Source organism: Odontesthes bonariensis, chromosome 10 (genome assembly GCF_027942865.1).
Source record: "Odontesthes bonariensis isolate fOdoBon6 chromosome 10, fOdoBon6.hap1, whole genome shotgun sequence".
Taxonomy (NCBI): domain Eukaryota; kingdom Metazoa; phylum Chordata; class Actinopteri; order Atheriniformes; family Atherinopsidae; genus Odontesthes; species Odontesthes bonariensis.
In genome coordinates, this window is record NC_134515.1 from 32,163,020 (window position 1) to 32,180,716 (window position 17,697).

A 17,697-nucleotide genomic window follows, 5' to 3' on the forward strand; every position below is an offset into this window, starting at 1 on the left:
CTGAAAATGTATACTGGGTACATTCGTGAGATGGCAGTGTATTCCCGGGCTGATGCTTTCTTTAGGATAACATTTACTTGACATGATGTGAAACGTGGAACATGAATTGTAAAATGAGTAAGCTGAAACCATTTTTCTAAATGCCATTTAAGGCAGTAGGAATATCAAGCCAGGGGGCACTCTGATAAGTTTTTATAACATCTGGTGTTTTGTTGACACAAGTTAGCTTTATTGTGCAGAGCCCTACCCTGTTGTTCCAAGCAAGTGTTACTGTCATGGTGTAGACCATGCCTTTTGATAAGTATGTGTCACACAGGCCGCACACAGATAAAGGTTAGTATTCTATTGTATTATTCCATCTGGTAGGCTTATTGAATTGTGGAGTTTATGCTGTGTTGTGTTTCTTGCATTGTGCTCCACTTTAAATACTGTGTTGAGCAGAGCATTATCCTTAACAAGACATGTTAGGTACTTTTAAACCTTCCTTTGGATGTTTGGATTATTGCATATGTTGTTTCCTTGTCTCACCTGCACGAAGTTTCCTTGACAGGCATTTAAACCAGAATGAGAAGTGTTCCAATGCTTTTATATAGCAAGAAGCATGGGATGTACCAATAGTATGAAACTACATAGTGTTTCTGGTAATAATGCTCATTCAGTAGACTTAGAAATGGAGTGGATCTGAGTATTTCATTGTCATGTCAATTCTACTGATTCATTTATAATCATGCAAATATTTTATACATACTCTACAACCTGGTGTTAAATGATGTGACTGCTAAGTTTAAAGGGGAACTCCGGGGCATTTGAAGCGCAATCCCATTGCTAGAGGTTGTCAAATACTGACAGTAGGACACAGACTGGTGCAAATCGGCGCTCCCTGTGCGACGATTGCGCTGTTTGCGCAGCCTGTCATGCTAGCCAAATACGTGGTGGCCAAGGGGCAAGAGCTAAACCTTCCACATAAAACAACAACTTGCACACTGCAGAAACGTCACACCACTTTATAAACCATCCGACAATAAAGTCACAAGCCTTACCATCAAAACCATATGCATGGTTCTCACATTACTGGCATGGGGACGTTACAAAACAACTTTATAAACAGCATGTCACTTACCGGTTGTCGGTATGCTCGCGCATGTGAAAGCCCAAAAGAGTCAATGGACGATACTCTCAAATACAAAACAATTATCTTCTCTAGAAAAACTGCGTTCAAGTATTTAAAAAATTACAACAATATTACTGGGCATGTATTGTTGTAATGTTTTAAATACTTGAACGCAGTCTTTCTAGAGAAGAGTTAATTCATTTTAGAAGATTTTTGTAGTTAGTTGCCGTAGTTTTTCCTATTTGTTATTTTTCCTCCACAATGCAGCTTTGCACAAGTGCACATGCCACTTTACCAGTGAACCTGAATAAAAGGCAAGCTCCAGATAATCAAATCAAATCAAATCAAATTTATTTGTATAGCACATTTCATGTACAAACAGTTCAAAGTGCTTAACATAAAATAAAAGCATTGCAGCAGGGAGTGCAAGAAGCATTAAAAATACATAAAGAATATAAAGAGAAACAAATAAAATCATTTAAATTGAATTTAAAAACAGGCAACAGTCTAGATAAGTTAAAAGATATTTCATGCATAGACACATGAGAAAAGAGATGTCTTTAACCTGGATTTAAAAATGTCTACATTTGGTGAAAGTTTAATCTCCACTGGCAGTTTGTTCCACTTGTTTGCAGCATAACAGCTAAATGCTGCTTCTCCATGTTTAGTCTGGACTCTGGACTGGACCAGCTGGCCTGAGTCCTTGGATCTAAGAGCTCTGCTGGATTTATATTCTCTGAACATATCACAGATGTATTTTGGGCCTAAACCGTTCTGGGATTTGTAAACCATCAGCAGGCTTTTAAAATCTATTCTGTGACTGAATGGAAGCCAGAGTAAAGATTTTAAAACTGGTGTGATGTGTTCAGATCTCTTACCCGGGTTAAAACTCAAGCAGCAGCATTCTGGATTAGCTGCAGATGTTTAATGATCTTTTTGGGAAGTCCAGTTAAAAGAGCATTACAGTAATCGAGTTTACTGGAGATGAATGCATGGATGAGTTTCTCCTGGTCTTTTTGGGAGAAGAAACCTTTAATTCTGTTGATGTTTCTGAGATGGTAAAAAGCTGCCTTGGTGACAGCTTTGATGTGGCTGCTGAAAGTCAGATCTGAGTCTATCAACACTCCGAGGTTACGAACTCGGTCAGTGATTGTAAGGTCCAGAGTCTCAAGATATTTACCAACGCTGACCCTCTTCTCTTTGCTACAAAACAGAATGATCTCAGTTTTGTCTTCATTTAATTGTAGAAAATTCTCTCTCATCCAGGTGTTTACTTCCTCCAGACACTGACACAGTACGTCTGCTGGGCTGCAGTCGTCTGGTGACAGAGACACATAAAGTTGTGTATCGTCTGCATAACTTTGATAATTGATGTTAAAATTCTGCAATATCTGACCTAAAGGGAGCCTATACAAGTTAAACAGAAGAGGTCCAAGAATTAACCCCTGGGGGACTCCACAAGTCATGGCCACTCGCTCAGATTCATAGCTGCCAATTGTAACAAAATAACTCCGGCCTTCTAAGTAGGACCTGAACCAGTTAAGGACCGCTCCAGAAAGTCCAACCCAGTTTTCCAGCCTGTGCAACAGGATTCTGTGATCTACAGTATCAAACGCAGCGCTGAGGTCCAACAGAACCAGGACTGAAACATTACCAGAATCAGTATTCAACCTAATGTCGTTTAACACTTTGACCAGAGCTGTTTCAGTGCTGTGATGACGTCTGAAGCCTGATTGAAAGTTATCAAGACTTCCACTCTCATTCAGAAAGTCGTTGAGCTGGTTAAATACATATTTCTCAATAATCTTGGATATAAAAGAGAGGTTAGAGACAGGTCTGTAGTTGTTCATCATAGAGGCATCTAGAGTTCTCTTCTTTAGGAGTGGCTTAAAGCTATGGTAGGTAATCCTAGAGAGCTAGCAAGAGAGCTAGCAAGATTCGAAAGTGTCCACTCCTCTAAGCTCCACCCACCCCTCCCCATTCCGTCAGTGCTTCATCCAAAGCCGGTGGAACCGCATGCGCACATGGAGCAGGGAGCCGGCAGAGGGGGGCGTAGGCAGAAAGCAGAGGCATCTGATTGGTTTTTTGTAGGCGACCAATCCCAGATCAGCGGGACGCTGATCTGGGATTGGTCAGCTTTTTCTCAGTCCTGCAGCTGCCACAGAGGTCTGATTATTTTCGTCCCTTTTTCTAAATACACCTTGTATAGATTTCTCTAAGGATAGACGGACCATTTCACCCAGTATTACAAAATGTGTTTCTGAACAGGATTACCTACCATGTCTTTAATGGCAGCTGTCTTTAGTGACTTGGGAAAAATGCCTGATGCCAGTGAGCTGTTAACTATTCGTAGGAGATCACTTTCTAATGAGGTAAAAACAGTTTTTAAAAAGTCGGATGGTATTATGTCCAGAGAACAAGTTGTTGATTTCAGCTGCCTAACTGTTTCCTTTAGGATTTTTAAATTAACAATATTAAATTGTGACATAACGTCAGAGTTATTTCTAGGTTTTAGAAACAGATTAGTTTTCTTGTTTGTCTGTGTTGCGTTAATGTTTTGTCTAATTGTTTTGATTTTTTGGCTAAAAAAGTTGGCAAATTCGTTGCATTTCTCAGTGGAGAGGTCTGGGTTTGACTGTTTAGGAGGATTAGTGAGTTTTTCAACCATAGCAAACAGAGTTCGAGAATTGTTGACGCTCTTATTAATCATTTCAGATAAATGCAGCTGTCTGGCCTTGCACATCTCATTGTTATAACTACACAGGCTTTCTTTGGACAGCTCATAGTAAATCTGAAGCTTTGTTTTCCTCCATTTACGTTCAGCTTTCCTGCATTCTCTTTTCAGGTGTCTTGAGTCCAGCCTCCTCCTTTCACCACTCAGCCAAATCCTACAGTTACCATAAATTTTGAAGTAAAAACAAAGAAATACTTTAGCCCATATCATCAGAGAAGGTCTTTTTTTTTCGTTTTGGAGCAATACTGTATATGTTGGAATTATGAAAAAAGGAAAGATGAGGGTTACAGTACTGGGTTTAAAAGGGTCCTAAAAATATTTTATCATCCATCCATTCATCCATGAGGTCCGGTTGTAGAGGAAACACGAGGGAAACCCAGACATCCCTCTCCCCAGCAACACCGGGGATCCCGAGTGGTCTCCAGGCTTGAAGGGTTACGTACTTCCTCTAGTATGCTCTGGGTTGGCCCTAGGGCCTTCTACCTGTTGGATATGCCTGAAATTACATCATAACTGCTGATGACGCCCCAGTCCGTTTGTCTATGTCTTGCCCCAACTTGCTATCACTTGTGAACAAGACCTTGAGATACTTAAAGTCCTCCACTTGAGGCAGAGACTCATCCCTGACCCAGAGGGACCATTTCATCTTTATCCAGCTGAGAACCATGTCCTTGGATTCTTAGGGGATGGGGTAATATTTTGTCCCATAATATATTTGAAGTTATTTAGTTCCCACCTAGTGATATAGAATTGGTTCCCTGTTTCTAATTTTTTATTAAGCGTAACTGTGGCATATGAGAATACATATTGGTTAAGTCTGCTGAAATTCTATTTTTACTTTGTAGTCATTATGACATGAGAATTCAGTAAACAGTATTTTAGTCTTAGCTCTGCATTAAACACAAATGAGTTACCTTCTTTTGTTTGTTGTTTGTCCCTTTACAGTATAGGACAAGAAGTACAGATATCTAATAGATATTACATCATCACTGAGCTGCTCAATAAGCTGCAGTTTTAGTCAAACTGTTTATAGTTGGAAATGGTATCATCATCTGTCTAACAGTTCTGAATAATCACTTTCCTCTCAGGATGATTGTTTACAAAAATATTAGAGTGTTGTTAAAATGCTGTTCGAAACTCAAGTCTCTGAACTCCTCCTGTAGATAGATTGTTCTGTGGATTGCAGTTAGTTGCTTCATGTACGCTGTCCACTCTGTTTGCACCTGCTCAAGTGGGAACTGAGGTGCCGGCCTGGGTCGACCCGTTAGCATTTTATGCGGTGTTAGTGCGTGACTCTATGAGTCTGCATAGGACATCTCATTAGTGCAAGCGGCAAAGCATCTAGTTAGTTTAGTTGAAGCACAGATTCAATTCAATTTCACTTTCCAGGTTCCTTTGATCCTCTCAACCATCCCTTGACTCTGTGGATGATAAACGGCCCCACAGCGCTGCTTGATTCGCAGCTGCTGCAGAATGCCTCTTGCACTTTTATAAACAAACACTTAACCCTTATTTGAGCTAATCTCTGATGGAATGACAAACAGATGAATCAATTATCTTACCAAAAAAAGTAACACCATTGGTGCCAAAACAGCAAGCTGGCACTTTGATGCTACTTTCGCTGCTTCATCAGCCGCGATATTACCTTTACCAACCATTTTGTTAGCTTTACGATTATTTGACACTGTATCACTGCCAATTTTCAATTTTCATGACTGCAATCTGCTCCTTCATTTGGACCTCATGTCGCACTGGACTTCCTTCTGACCTCCTGAACCCTCTCTGCTTCCAAACTGCTTCAAACAAATAGCAATTATCATGAGTCTATGCAGAATCTGTTTATACATTCGTAACCTTACCTTTCACCAGTCAACATGCTTCCGTTAGTGCCTTCAGTTCAGCCAACTGTGCCGAACATGGCCGTTCACACTTCTCAGCTTTCACCGTCACAAAGTTTTCCACCTTCCTGTTTCACAACTGCAAAACCTCATGATCACCCAAATGATCTCACAACATGATCCATACACAACATAAGTGACATCAGCCTGAACAAGTGGAGTTGCTCCTAAGTCAGGTCTCAGTTTAATGTATCTCACAGCTTCTGACACACGCTCATGTGGTTCTCCTTCAAACTCACGTGGAATGACATCCGCACGATCCGATGTAGCACACTTCTGTATTCACATCTGGACGTGTCAAAAGATGCACAACCTGCAAACATCCTGCCCGAGTCACAACATACCTACTCTGATTTATTAGTTCTGAAATCTTATGGTTTTTATTGGAGACATATAAGAAAAATGGCTTCTCATAGACTAGTGTTGGCCGTTTTGGATGACTTTTGCTAATTTCGTTTCAAATTTTCAAAGGCTAACTTAGCCTCGGTTGTCCTCACCAGTTGTGCTTTCAACCTTTGATCTTTGGATCTTTCATGATTCCTTCCAGAGGAAGCGCATTTTATTGCATAATCCTCCCAAAAGAAGATCATACTTGTTGTATTTTAAAGGGGCACTAGGTAGCATTTTCACCTAAAATTATAGCCTTCAGGAGTTTAACAAAGGTTAAACAAGTCAATAGTAAGCGAATGAAGCCTGTCTCGCTCCCAACAGGGGTCTGTATGCTGAAAATCCCATATGTAACTTCGGCAGGAGCGACCCGCTTCTGAAGTGTCGTGATGCGCGAGAAGAGTCGTTTGTGTTTACGGCACTTAGCTAGGTCCTGTATGCTAGCTGTAGTTGTAGGCTATGTGTTCGCTTGCGTTGAAGAGCCAACACCAAGCGTTTCCTATTCTGCCTTTCACAGACTGAATATGAAACGTTCGATGTTGGCACTTCCCATCTTTGTGAAATTTCTCCAAGCGTGATCTTGTTCATCTACCATAGTGATCTGCGTTTTAGATCGTAAAGAGACAGGTGATGATGGTGCTCTAATTCCTCCTGAGTTCGAGACGTAGCCTAGCTTCAGAAATACACGGACTGACCTGATTAGAATAAGAATAGCGTTTTGATCCGAACAAGAATTGTTATCTACAAATGAAAATTGATTAATTTGTGATTATAATCGGAATAGTGTAGAGATAGTCTGCGTTTATTGCGGCGTGTGTTGGTAGTGCCTGCGTGCATCTGTCTAAGATGTAACTTTTGTAAGTGTCTGCTAATACAAAGGAATCACTCCACGAATACACCATGATGAGGGAAGAATCCCATTCAAGATCAGCAACAGTCCATCCATACATCCATACATCCATTATCTGCCGCTTGTCCGGGGATCGGGTCGCGGGGACAGCAGCCTGAGCAGAGAAACCCAGACGAGCTGTCCCCGGCCACTTCCTCCAGCAACAGTATTATAGCGTATTATCTTGAGTTCTCTCTTCAGAAAATCTCTGATTATAGTATCTTACGTGGGCAGTCTACACTTGTGAATCAGATGACCTAACTGCACTGACTAAATAACCCAATGGCAGCATTCGCCACGATGGTTAGTTAGTGGGTGTGTACAGGTGGGCATTTTTACGACAGTGTAGAATTTCAGTTTGACCAATAGAGATCGCTATACTGCCGCTAAACTACCTTGTATCCCTTTAATTTTACTTATTTATTCATTAGATATTTATTTATTTATTTTGGACATGGCGCTTTTCTTACTCCCTCCAAGTGGGATGGAGAGATATCAGTAATTCCCTATGGGCTAAATAGATACTCTAATTCAGACTATCAATGCTAAAATTTAAATTAGAAACTTTGTTCCGTTCAAATTTTAGAACTTCATAATAGTGGCACATTTAAATTTTAAATTCAGAAACTTTGTTTTGTTGTGTCCTAGTAACAGTGACCTATTTAAATTCAAGTTTTAGAAACTTAGTAGTCGTGATACATTTAACGTAAAAAATTTGTTTTGTTTTGTAATGATGACACACCTGAGGGCGGTTTTTAAACCCTTTTGAGTACGTCCGGTGTAAGTGTACTTCTTACCTCTATATGTCAATGTAAACCAATACTGGGATTCCTCTGCCAGAGGAACGCCTTGGACCTGCCGGGCCACTTGCTCCGCCCCGCAGGGACTGGCCACGGTCCTGCCGAACACTCGGGTTTCTCGGTGCTCTTGGACAGCTGTAAACAAAGTGTCCCCTCTCGCCACAGGCCCAACATGCCCCCGAGGACCTTCGTCCTCCAGGTGCACCTCTTCTTGACCTTTGATAGGGTCGACGATGGACTTGCCCCTGTAATGGCTGTTCAGCGGCCCCCGCTGTTATGGCCTCATTTCGTACTTCTTGCTTCGCTTGCAGTTCTTCTAACTGCAACCGTGCAAGTTCCCTTTGCATATCCTTCTCCTGCTCATTCCTTTTCAGTTCTTTTCTGTATTTGTTTACTGCATGCACCACGTGGTCTTGGAATTGTCCATGTGACATTGAATTCAACTCCACCACATCCTCCAGCCTCCCCTGAACTGGGGCAGGCAGAGCCTCTTTGATGGAAACTCTGAACAATGTCACCCAAGCTGGGCTCTTCTCGATTTCTCCCTCAGACTCTTGTCTCCATTTCTTCAATTGTTGTGCAATGTACACAGCTGGACTCTCTGTTCCTGACAGTGGTTGCCCCTTTAATGCTTCGAGGTCCACTCCCACAGGAAACTCAGCTCGTAACGCTCTCCAGAGTGCAGCTCGATATGCATTAAAATCAGTTCCATCAGCTCGGTGGCTCAACATCCAGTCATTCTCACTGTGTCTCAAAATGCCCTCCATGATAGAAGTTCCAAAACACAGTGCCCACACTGCCTTAATGTGTCCAACAGACAACAGTTTATGCACAGTCTCTTGTTCAAAAGCTCTTATCCATTTGCTTGCACCTGTGTGAATGTCCAGCAATCGAGCAACCAGCCCCCCTAGGTCGAGCGTCTGCCACGGCACATACTGTCCCTGCGTCATTTCTATCAAACTCGGTGGTGACGCTGTTGGACTCTTATGTTCTTCAGAAGATGCCTTTTGAACTGGAGATGCCAGTTTGGGTGATTTTTGGTATTGTGGGAGCTGTCCCCTTGCCTGATCTGAATTACAGACGGCGTCTGGCTCAGGAGCTCCATGACTGCTTGATGTAGCTATTTGTAGTTCTGGACGTTCATGAGATATTTTATGATCTTTTATTTCAGAATCTCCTTGTATGTTTGCTGCTCCTGGCAGTGTTGGATATAGCTCTGCATTTTCAAAGAAATGTAGAACTTTTAATTCAAGCTCTCTCTTTTCCTGTCTCTTTTTGCTTTTGTCCTTTGGTTTGTAAGCTTTAATCCTTTGTTCCATAATCTTACAGGTAGTTACATTGAAAGTGCCACCTTTTGGCCAGGGTGAGACGTTATTTTTTGTTCGTTTTTCCCATTTTAGAGATATCTTTTTAATATCTTTGGAATGTTCAGGGTGTTTGGCGCTGATGATTATTGTTAGTGTTACATCCATTGTTTCAACTAGTTAGTTCCCTTCTATTGACTTTTGACTTTTTCTTTTTATTTACTTATCTATTTTCTAAATTTTCCTTATTTATTATTAGTATTCCCCCTTTTTTTTTTTGAAAGTCAATTTAAATTAACTAATTATTTAACTCTAATCAATGCTAATTTAATGCTCGGCTAAATTTAGCTTAGATGCAGCTAATTATTGGATTGGATGTTGTCAATGCTAATGTTAAGGTTAGCCTACGTTAGCTTTGAAAGCTTATGCTCTAGGTTGTTTTTTTTTTAATTAAACCAATGTTAATTCAATGTTAGGCTAATTTAGCTTTTTGACTTCCGGTTTGGAGTTCGGTTACTATTATTGCTAATGTTAATGTTTGCTAACCAATGCCAATTGATGTTAGCTTCCTAGCTGTTGCTAATAAATGCTAACCTCCTGCTAATTAAGATTTAAACCAATATTTGCCTTATTGCTATTGCTAATCAATGCTAATTGTCTTTCTGATCAATGCTAATTATGGCTAACAAAATGCTAACAAATGCTACTAATGCTAACCAATGCTAACTATTGCTAATCAATGCTACTTATTGCTAATCAATACTAGCTTCCTTGTTGACCAATGCTAATTGAATGCTAATTATGCTATTCAACGCTAGTGATTGCTAATCAATGCTAGTTATTGCTAATCAATACTATTGATTGCTAATCAACGCTAATCAATGCTAAACAATGCTAGTTATTGCTAATCAATACTTGCTGTATTGCTAATGCTACCCAATGTTAATTTATTGCTAATCGAAAGCTCAGTTAATGCTTACTCTGTTTGAAGTGACTCAGGCTAAAGGCGTTGCCCCAACTTTTGCTCACATCCGGATGTTGCCGATCCAATCCACACACAATGTCCTCCACCAATCCAGATGATCCAATGTACGTCACAGCTACGTCAATTCTGACCAATGAAATAAAAATATATATTTTGACCAATGAAATCTGAACACACCTCTAAGCCCGCCTCCAATGAACCATGTGAATTTCTAACCAACTAAATATGAACACATCATTACATCTACTTCCTAGACTGTTATTAACTCCTCCCAAGCATAACAATTGAACCAGACATAACAATTGAACCACACCCCAACTCAAAATGGCGTTTGTCACACTTTTTGTTACAAGTTAAGAAAAAGGAGGAAATACAAACTTTCCAGCTGGACAGAGAAAAAATACAAACCAAACACAGAAATAACAGTTGCACTATTATTCACCTCAAAATGGCATTTGTTAAGAAAGAGAAAGAAATACACTTTAACGCGCTGTGAACAGAGAAAATACAGACCAAAAGATACAGAAACAATGCATAAGCGAAAAACTTCCTTTATCAGGAATGTTAACATTCACCGGACTAGAGACAGAAACTCTCCTCTAGAATTGCGAAACCCTCATTACTCGACTGATAACAACTCTGCAATTAGCACATTACCTAAATAAAACTAATAATTATTACAGTTCAACCATAAATTGCCCCTGGAAGACATAAGGAAAGAAAATGCGGTCACACACAAACATTTGCAGCAGCAGAAAACTGTCAAGGACAAACCACGCTCCTTCACACCGGCCTCGTGAACGCGCAGCACCCTCTGTCCCCCTGAAATCCAAAACACCTTCACTTGCCTGTTGAGAATAGAACTTTAGAAACTTAACACCAATCACAGCAGTATTCAATAATCAATAGTAACAAGATGCACTCAACGTTTTTATTAGAATAATTTAGTGTTGATTATGTTAATTAATTCTTACTTAACTATGTGGGATGATTTTTTTCATTTTAGATTATTTCTTTATTAAATCACTGATAAGTGATTTCAGGGGGGACTATGTGGGAGAAGGATGTCATGACATGCTCATGACTTCTGGCCTAGTTACATCCTGGGCCTTGTTGACTGATTCGTATGAATATGGGTAAAAGGCAGTATGGGCTGTTTACATTTAGGGCAGACGCTCGGCGTCGCAGAAAGAGATTGAGTTCGGATGACGCATGCATGTTATGATTAAACCAGTATAAAGTTGGTTCACAGTATGAAGACGGTGGACATTTTGTACATTCTGTATGCACATTTGCTGTGACGGTTTGTTCAATAAACTCCCCAATGGACGGCTGACCAACGCGGGATTCGACTCTAATTTCTCCACAACAACAACAACAAAAAATCAATAAATCACGCTTTCTATGTAGTCATTCATCAGTGTGTAACAGCTGTCTGTGATGTAGTAAATACACTTCATTATACATGTAATGCAATGAAAGCTGAATGTATAAAAAATATATAAAATATTCCGATCGCTTATCTGAGGAAAAAGTCAACACCTGACTGTATGACTGCCTGAAACGGTAACAGATGTGTGAACAGATTTTTATTGCATAGATTGTTACCTTGGCACAGAATGGTAACAAAATCTAAAATGTGTCGGAGAATGTGACAACGAGGAGCACGTTGCCTCAGAATGTAGAGGATGACACACTGAAACAAAAAAAAGAGAAAGGCAAATAATTTCATGGTTCAGGTTTCAAGCACCAGCTCTAATATCTTTCCTTAAGTATCTGTCAGACCAGCTGGCCTTTGGCTTTCAGGACATGGTACCTGAGCATGAGCAAGATGGTCTGACAATGCAGAGTGATTTATTAGAGGTTAGCACAGACACAAAGGTCAACTTGGCGACTCAGCCAAGCGTTTCAAAGTGTCAAGCCTTAAATTAGCCTGTCGTCAGACCTGCAGCACTTACGCCTGTGGTTATCTGACCATAGAACTTTGGTTTAAGAAGACCCTGCAGCCATCTAATTTTTATTATAGTATCCCTCAGCAACACCACCTTTTAGATAAATAATGTGTGATGGAGTAACAATTGTGCTCTCTACTGTATGTACACAGCTGATTAGCTTTATATCTTTTCTCTGCTGCAGATGTGCAACATTCCCCACCTGAGTGCCCAACTTGACCTGCTTTTGACTCTGAGGGAGCTTCCTGTCAGCATGAACGACCTGCAGCCTGTGAGTTTACTTGACCATCTACCAAGTCAAATCAAAGGTCCACTCAGATGATGAGCTCTTTTAAAGGTCCTTTAAAGGTATTTAAAGGTATTTCAGCCTGATAGCTGCAGGCTGAAAGCTGGTGAAACCTCAGCTTCCACAGCACACAATGAAACATACTAATTTATTCTGTAATGCAAATGTTAATGTTCAGACACATCTTGGCTTTATACAGAAATGAAAAAGACAAACTGTCGTTATTACATGAAAGTCTTCCCCTAGAGTTTGATTTTTATGTTTAAAGTGGTGGTTGAAGTATTCTATTATTTTGTTAATGCTCATGAAAATAGGAAGGCACTTTAAGACATTTCTTTTCATTTTATAGAGAATGAAAGATGAAAGATGGCTCTTAATCAAATCAAGTTAAATTCTTCTGTAGGTCGGGTAAAAGGTTTTTTTCAATCGAAACCCAATTCAAACGCACTTTGGAGTTTCTCCAAAGGAGAAAGTAGAGAAATTCACCACTTTCCATTTCTTCTGCAAACTTCATGACTCTCCTAAAAGACTGGCAATCTTAAATTATTGTAGGTAAAAAAAAAAAAGTTACTGACTAAATATATATTGTTATATTAGCATCTTGGCACAAAAACACCAGAATGTTTCATTCGTGCGGTTCTAGTATCCAGACATTCAAGATTTATCATTAGTAAAACTAATGGTTAACAGTCTTATAGAGGACTGTTGTTTATTGGCACTGGGGACTGCAGGCTGTGAGGATATTGCAGTCAGACAAAAATACCTCCCAGCTCCACGGCTGGATTTTTATTTTTCATGCGATTCTCTAAAGCTTCTGTTTCTTTCAGCATCACTGCTCCAGTCATAATCTCTTGTCTGCTGACTATCTGAGGATGAAGAGAAACAACAGATAAGAGTGATGACACTGTTATCCATTGCATGTGACAGAAATTTTTCCTGTCCAACACATAGAAACAAATATATTGTATGCCGACAAGATGACTCAACAGGAAAGATGAGCAATTTCATTAAGTTTCAATTTAATTCTTGGCTTTTTGCTTCAGATCTTGTTTTCCTTTCCTGGCTTAGATTTATTGAAAAAAGGTAATTTGGTCTAAACTGCATGCAGGTATTCTGTGACATAAACTTACCCCACACTCCAATTTTCAGTGCTTCTCAGTATATTGTGCTCAGAGTTTAGAGTCATCGTACAGCGGAGCACTTTGAATCATTAGCTTCTCTGAGACAATGTGCCTCTTAAGGCCCATCTCACCTCTGATGTGTTTTTCAGTGTTTCCAGCATGACAGGTTTTACTCTGCACTGTGCTCCTTCTTTAAGTTGTTGGCTCCACTCTGTGTGCAGCCAAATTTATATATGGTTGTCAAAGAAGCAGTGCTCCTGCCTATGTGATAGACAGGGAAGCACCACATTAGCCCCTGACACACTCAAAAGCAAAACAAATGTGGCTTTAGCAGTGGTTTCAATGGTAAATGGTAAATTTATTCTAAATAGAGGTCACAATGAAATGGAAGGTAGAGCATCTTTATTAGCTGCTGGGTGAAAGAATATCCAGCTGAGGTAAAATCACAGAGAGATTTAGAATTTAACCTTTCATTTCTGATCATTTTGAGTGACCGTTCTCTGTAGTTTGACCAATGATTGTTTTTTGTTTTTTTTAAACCATTCTGAAGTTTCTAATGCAAACGAGACATTTCAAAGTAGAATCTTTAAGACAGTTGTCAGGACAGGACTTGATCTGAAGTCTCCCCCTTGGGACTTGGTTTGGCTCCATCCTTCATCCCCTTGGACCTACCAAATGAGGACTTTGTAGCTTATTTAAATGTGACGCACCAGTCAAAACGTGACTATTTGACGAAATGCTGTGATACTGTTAATCTCTGGGATTCATTTTGTGTTTAGCAACACAAAGAAACAGCACAAATTGTGTCTGTTGACAAGAAATGAATTAATTACACCTGCCTATATCTACTTTTTGCTATGAGACTGTGTTGATGTGTCCGTCTGTCTTAACCAAGACACTCTTGGAAAAAAATAAAAAAAACTTGTACAAAGTTGAACATGAATGTGAATATGAAGCAGAAATGAGCAGTAGTGAGATGCTGACCTGGTAGAAGCCTCCTCTTCTACCATCTGAGATTCTCTCATTTATTCTGTGTGAGATTGATGGCTCCATTAGTAAAACTCAAGAAAGCAGCTACATGCTGTTTTTTATTGCAGCTTGGGAAGTTAGCAGATTTGCCAAAACAACCAATAAGTTTAGCTCATTTAATTCCCTTCTCTTGTGTGAAGTGTTGACTGGGCTTATTGTTTCAGGAAAAATACCTGCTACAGCTGCAGTTTCAACTAACACTCAAGTACCAAAAGTTATTTTTGGCCCTTTAGCTTCTAGAGGCATCATTGAGCCCATGCTGAATTAGGACAGGGTGAAAAATTTGATATTGCATTCTAAATCACATCTTTTCCCTTTACTTTCAGTATTTGCTGCAGACATCTGTACAAAGTGCATTATGTTGGAACAGTTGCCTTCAGACACATTCGGGACAGTCTACTTTTAGCATTTATTCCTTTTGTTATTTATTTACATTAGGAGTAAAGATAGTAAATTGTTTGACCAATGAGGAATCAAAAAGGGTGGTACTTTTCTATATGTAAGCATTTTTTTTCAATTAGATTAAAAAATAGAAAAAATAGGTCAATGCAATTTGAAACATGGTGTCTGAGCTCTTTCTGTGGCATAAGCATGTTTCTACACAAGCAGGACGATGTGACATATGTGACACATCTTCTGCTGTGGGTTGTAGGTCAGAGAGGCCAAGTAAACCTGCTGGTTTGCATACTTGTTAAAGGGATAGTTCGCCTCTTTTGACATGAAGCTGTATGACATCCCATATTAGCAATATCATTTATGAACATTTTCTTACCCCCCGCTGCGTCCTGTGAGCCGAGTTCCAGCTGAGTTTTGGCGTTGACGAAGCTAGTTGGCTGGGGCTAAAAAAATAAAGCGTTTTGCTTCTCAAAACAATATGCGTTCAAAAGAGTAATACATTTGCATCACAAAATCGTCGATCTAGAAAAAGTCAGACCTCACATCGCTTGGCGCTATTTTTGCCTCCCTTGATATCAATGCGTCCAGGCACCTAGCGATAGCTGCACCTGTTACGGTGTTTGCTGCTCAGAAGCAGGGGAGTGCTCGGCCTGCTCTTCGGTCTGCACAGTTTACATTGGACGCATTGATAGCTAATTGCTATGTTCCACATGATAGCAGCCTTTTCACTATTGTTCTAAATTTATGTTTTAAATGTTTTATATGAATCGACTTATTTTATATGTAGTGTTCCTGCCTTATCACTACTCTTGGCACAGTGACATGGGATTAGAACCTGTGTGTGTTTTTCATATTCAGTGTCTATAAACTGATGGCGGTTTAATTTCTTTATTTTTCCATACGAAATCAGAGGGTTCTTTAAAAGCAGGTGAAATAGTTCTGGAGTTTTACTGAACTACAATAGTTTTCCAGAGTGTTACAGATGGTCCTGTGCAGAGCCAGATTATATGATGTAGCTGGATCGTTGCTTTCTCCTCAGTTTAATTGTGGCTGTCCCATTTGTAGGCGTTGGGAGGTTGTTCTTAAAAGAAGAACATATGGAATTGTTGATGCTGGCTGGCACAGGCCTTATTTGGAGAAGATAACTCTTTTTCAAGTGCTATGAATCCCATAGCAGAAGCTCCCTTTTCCCCCGATACACCACTGGCAAAACTTAAAATCCCCCTTTGATTATTTTCCAGCATGATTTCTATTCATATTCAACAGGATTTGTTCAAAGATGGTGAAACTGGGAGACTGTGTGATATTCTACAGCGATATTTGTTCCTGACACAATTGCACACCAAATGACAATTTTGCCTAACAACAGGATCCTGATAATTATTTTTATGAGGTAAAATGAGGTGCTGTGAGAAAGTTATTTATGTTTAATGTGTAATTATAAAGCTCTGAGTTATTGTTTTTGAATTTGTTAGCAAGTTCAGGCCACCAGCAAGTTCCAGCCCTGTTTCGCTTCAACTTTATAAAATTGTTGTGTGAGAAATTAATGAGAGTGCATGCGTGAAGTTGAATTACAGAAACAAAATGACTTTGCTCTGTGCTCCTGTGTTTGTCTTTCAGCTGATTAACCAGAAGATCAGAATGTGCACGCAGCTGTACAACTGCAGGTCATTTGTTTCCGTGCTGGAGTACCTGCTCGCTATTGGCAATTACCTCAATGAGAACGCCGGAAAGGAAAAGGCCAGGGGATTCCGCCTCTCCTCCTTAACCAAAGTAAGATTCCACCACTGCTGTCTGACCTTTGATTGAGTTTCGCCTCCACAGCCCAATAAGAATGCTCATTGACATACACTGCAGGGCCTCTGTGTTTCTCTCAGTTTTCGCTCGGTCACAGGGGTTCACTCAGGTCTGTGACACAGTCACTCAGACAGCCGTGTGGCTATGGCACTGCCTGGCTTCACAGGAGGAATGAAATTCTGCGCAAAATGTGGCTTTTTTTTTCCAAGTTCCATTTGAAATGCTACCAGGCTGTATTCGAATGAAAACGTTGCACTCCTCCCATCTGCATGTGCCAGCACGACTCATTCTTTCGTACTGATATGGAAAGTCTATTGGGACTTGGGAATAAAGAATATGTTTGATCTAGAATCAGACACCATCTTTTTTTATTGCACCAAGGTACGGCTACTTGGTACAGATGGCGCTCTGGCAGAGATTTCACAACTGAATTTTTGGCTCTAAAATTACAAAGGTAGTTCAGAATCAGTTCAGAATCATTGATAGGCCTATATGTAATATCAATGAGTTAAATTCAAGCCCATTACCTGTTCTTGCATTAAAATGAGCATGATCCTCGAATTCTCAAATGTATACCCTCAAACTTCTCATGAATGAGCATTTTACAATTACTTTTCTTCTTTTTCATCACACTCTGAACAATATTATTTTTCTATGAGCCTTTTATGGGAGTAAAATGGCATTTCTCCTTTATAGAATGATCCGCAGCAAAAATGTATATAAATGGTTTATTTTGAGGTGATAAAAACATGACAAGTCATTTATCAGGGATCTACACAATACAATTTGAATGAGAACAACAGAAAAAAGGTTTCACAGTCTGTGAGACGAAGGCCGCCACCCCTTTAACCTCCTTATTATTTCCTTTCTATAAGGCAAACACTGCTGCATGTAACCAGAATGTTTGCTCTCAAAGTCAAATAGTCAAATATCACTGCAGCCACGTAGTCACAGCACAGATGAAAAGGCATGCATATCTCAGAGGATTGGAAATGTTGAAATGGCTTT

General features: G+C 39.9%; 1 protein-coding gene across 2 annotated transcripts in view; it reads left to right on the plus strand.

Annotated features, from left to right (window-relative positions):
• Positions 1-17,697, plus strand: part of LOC142389994 (uncharacterized) — a 60,873-nt gene that overhangs the window by 26,000 nt on the left and 17,176 nt on the right. For both annotated transcript variants that reach the window (XM_075475296.1, XM_075475297.1), the window contains 2 exons: positions 12,245-12,331; positions 16,513-16,665. In XM_075475296.1, the coding sequence (XP_075331411.1) occupies positions 12,245-12,331; positions 16,513-16,665 (240 nt within the window). The remainder of the gene's footprint in view (positions 1-12,244; positions 12,332-16,512; positions 16,666-17,697) is intronic.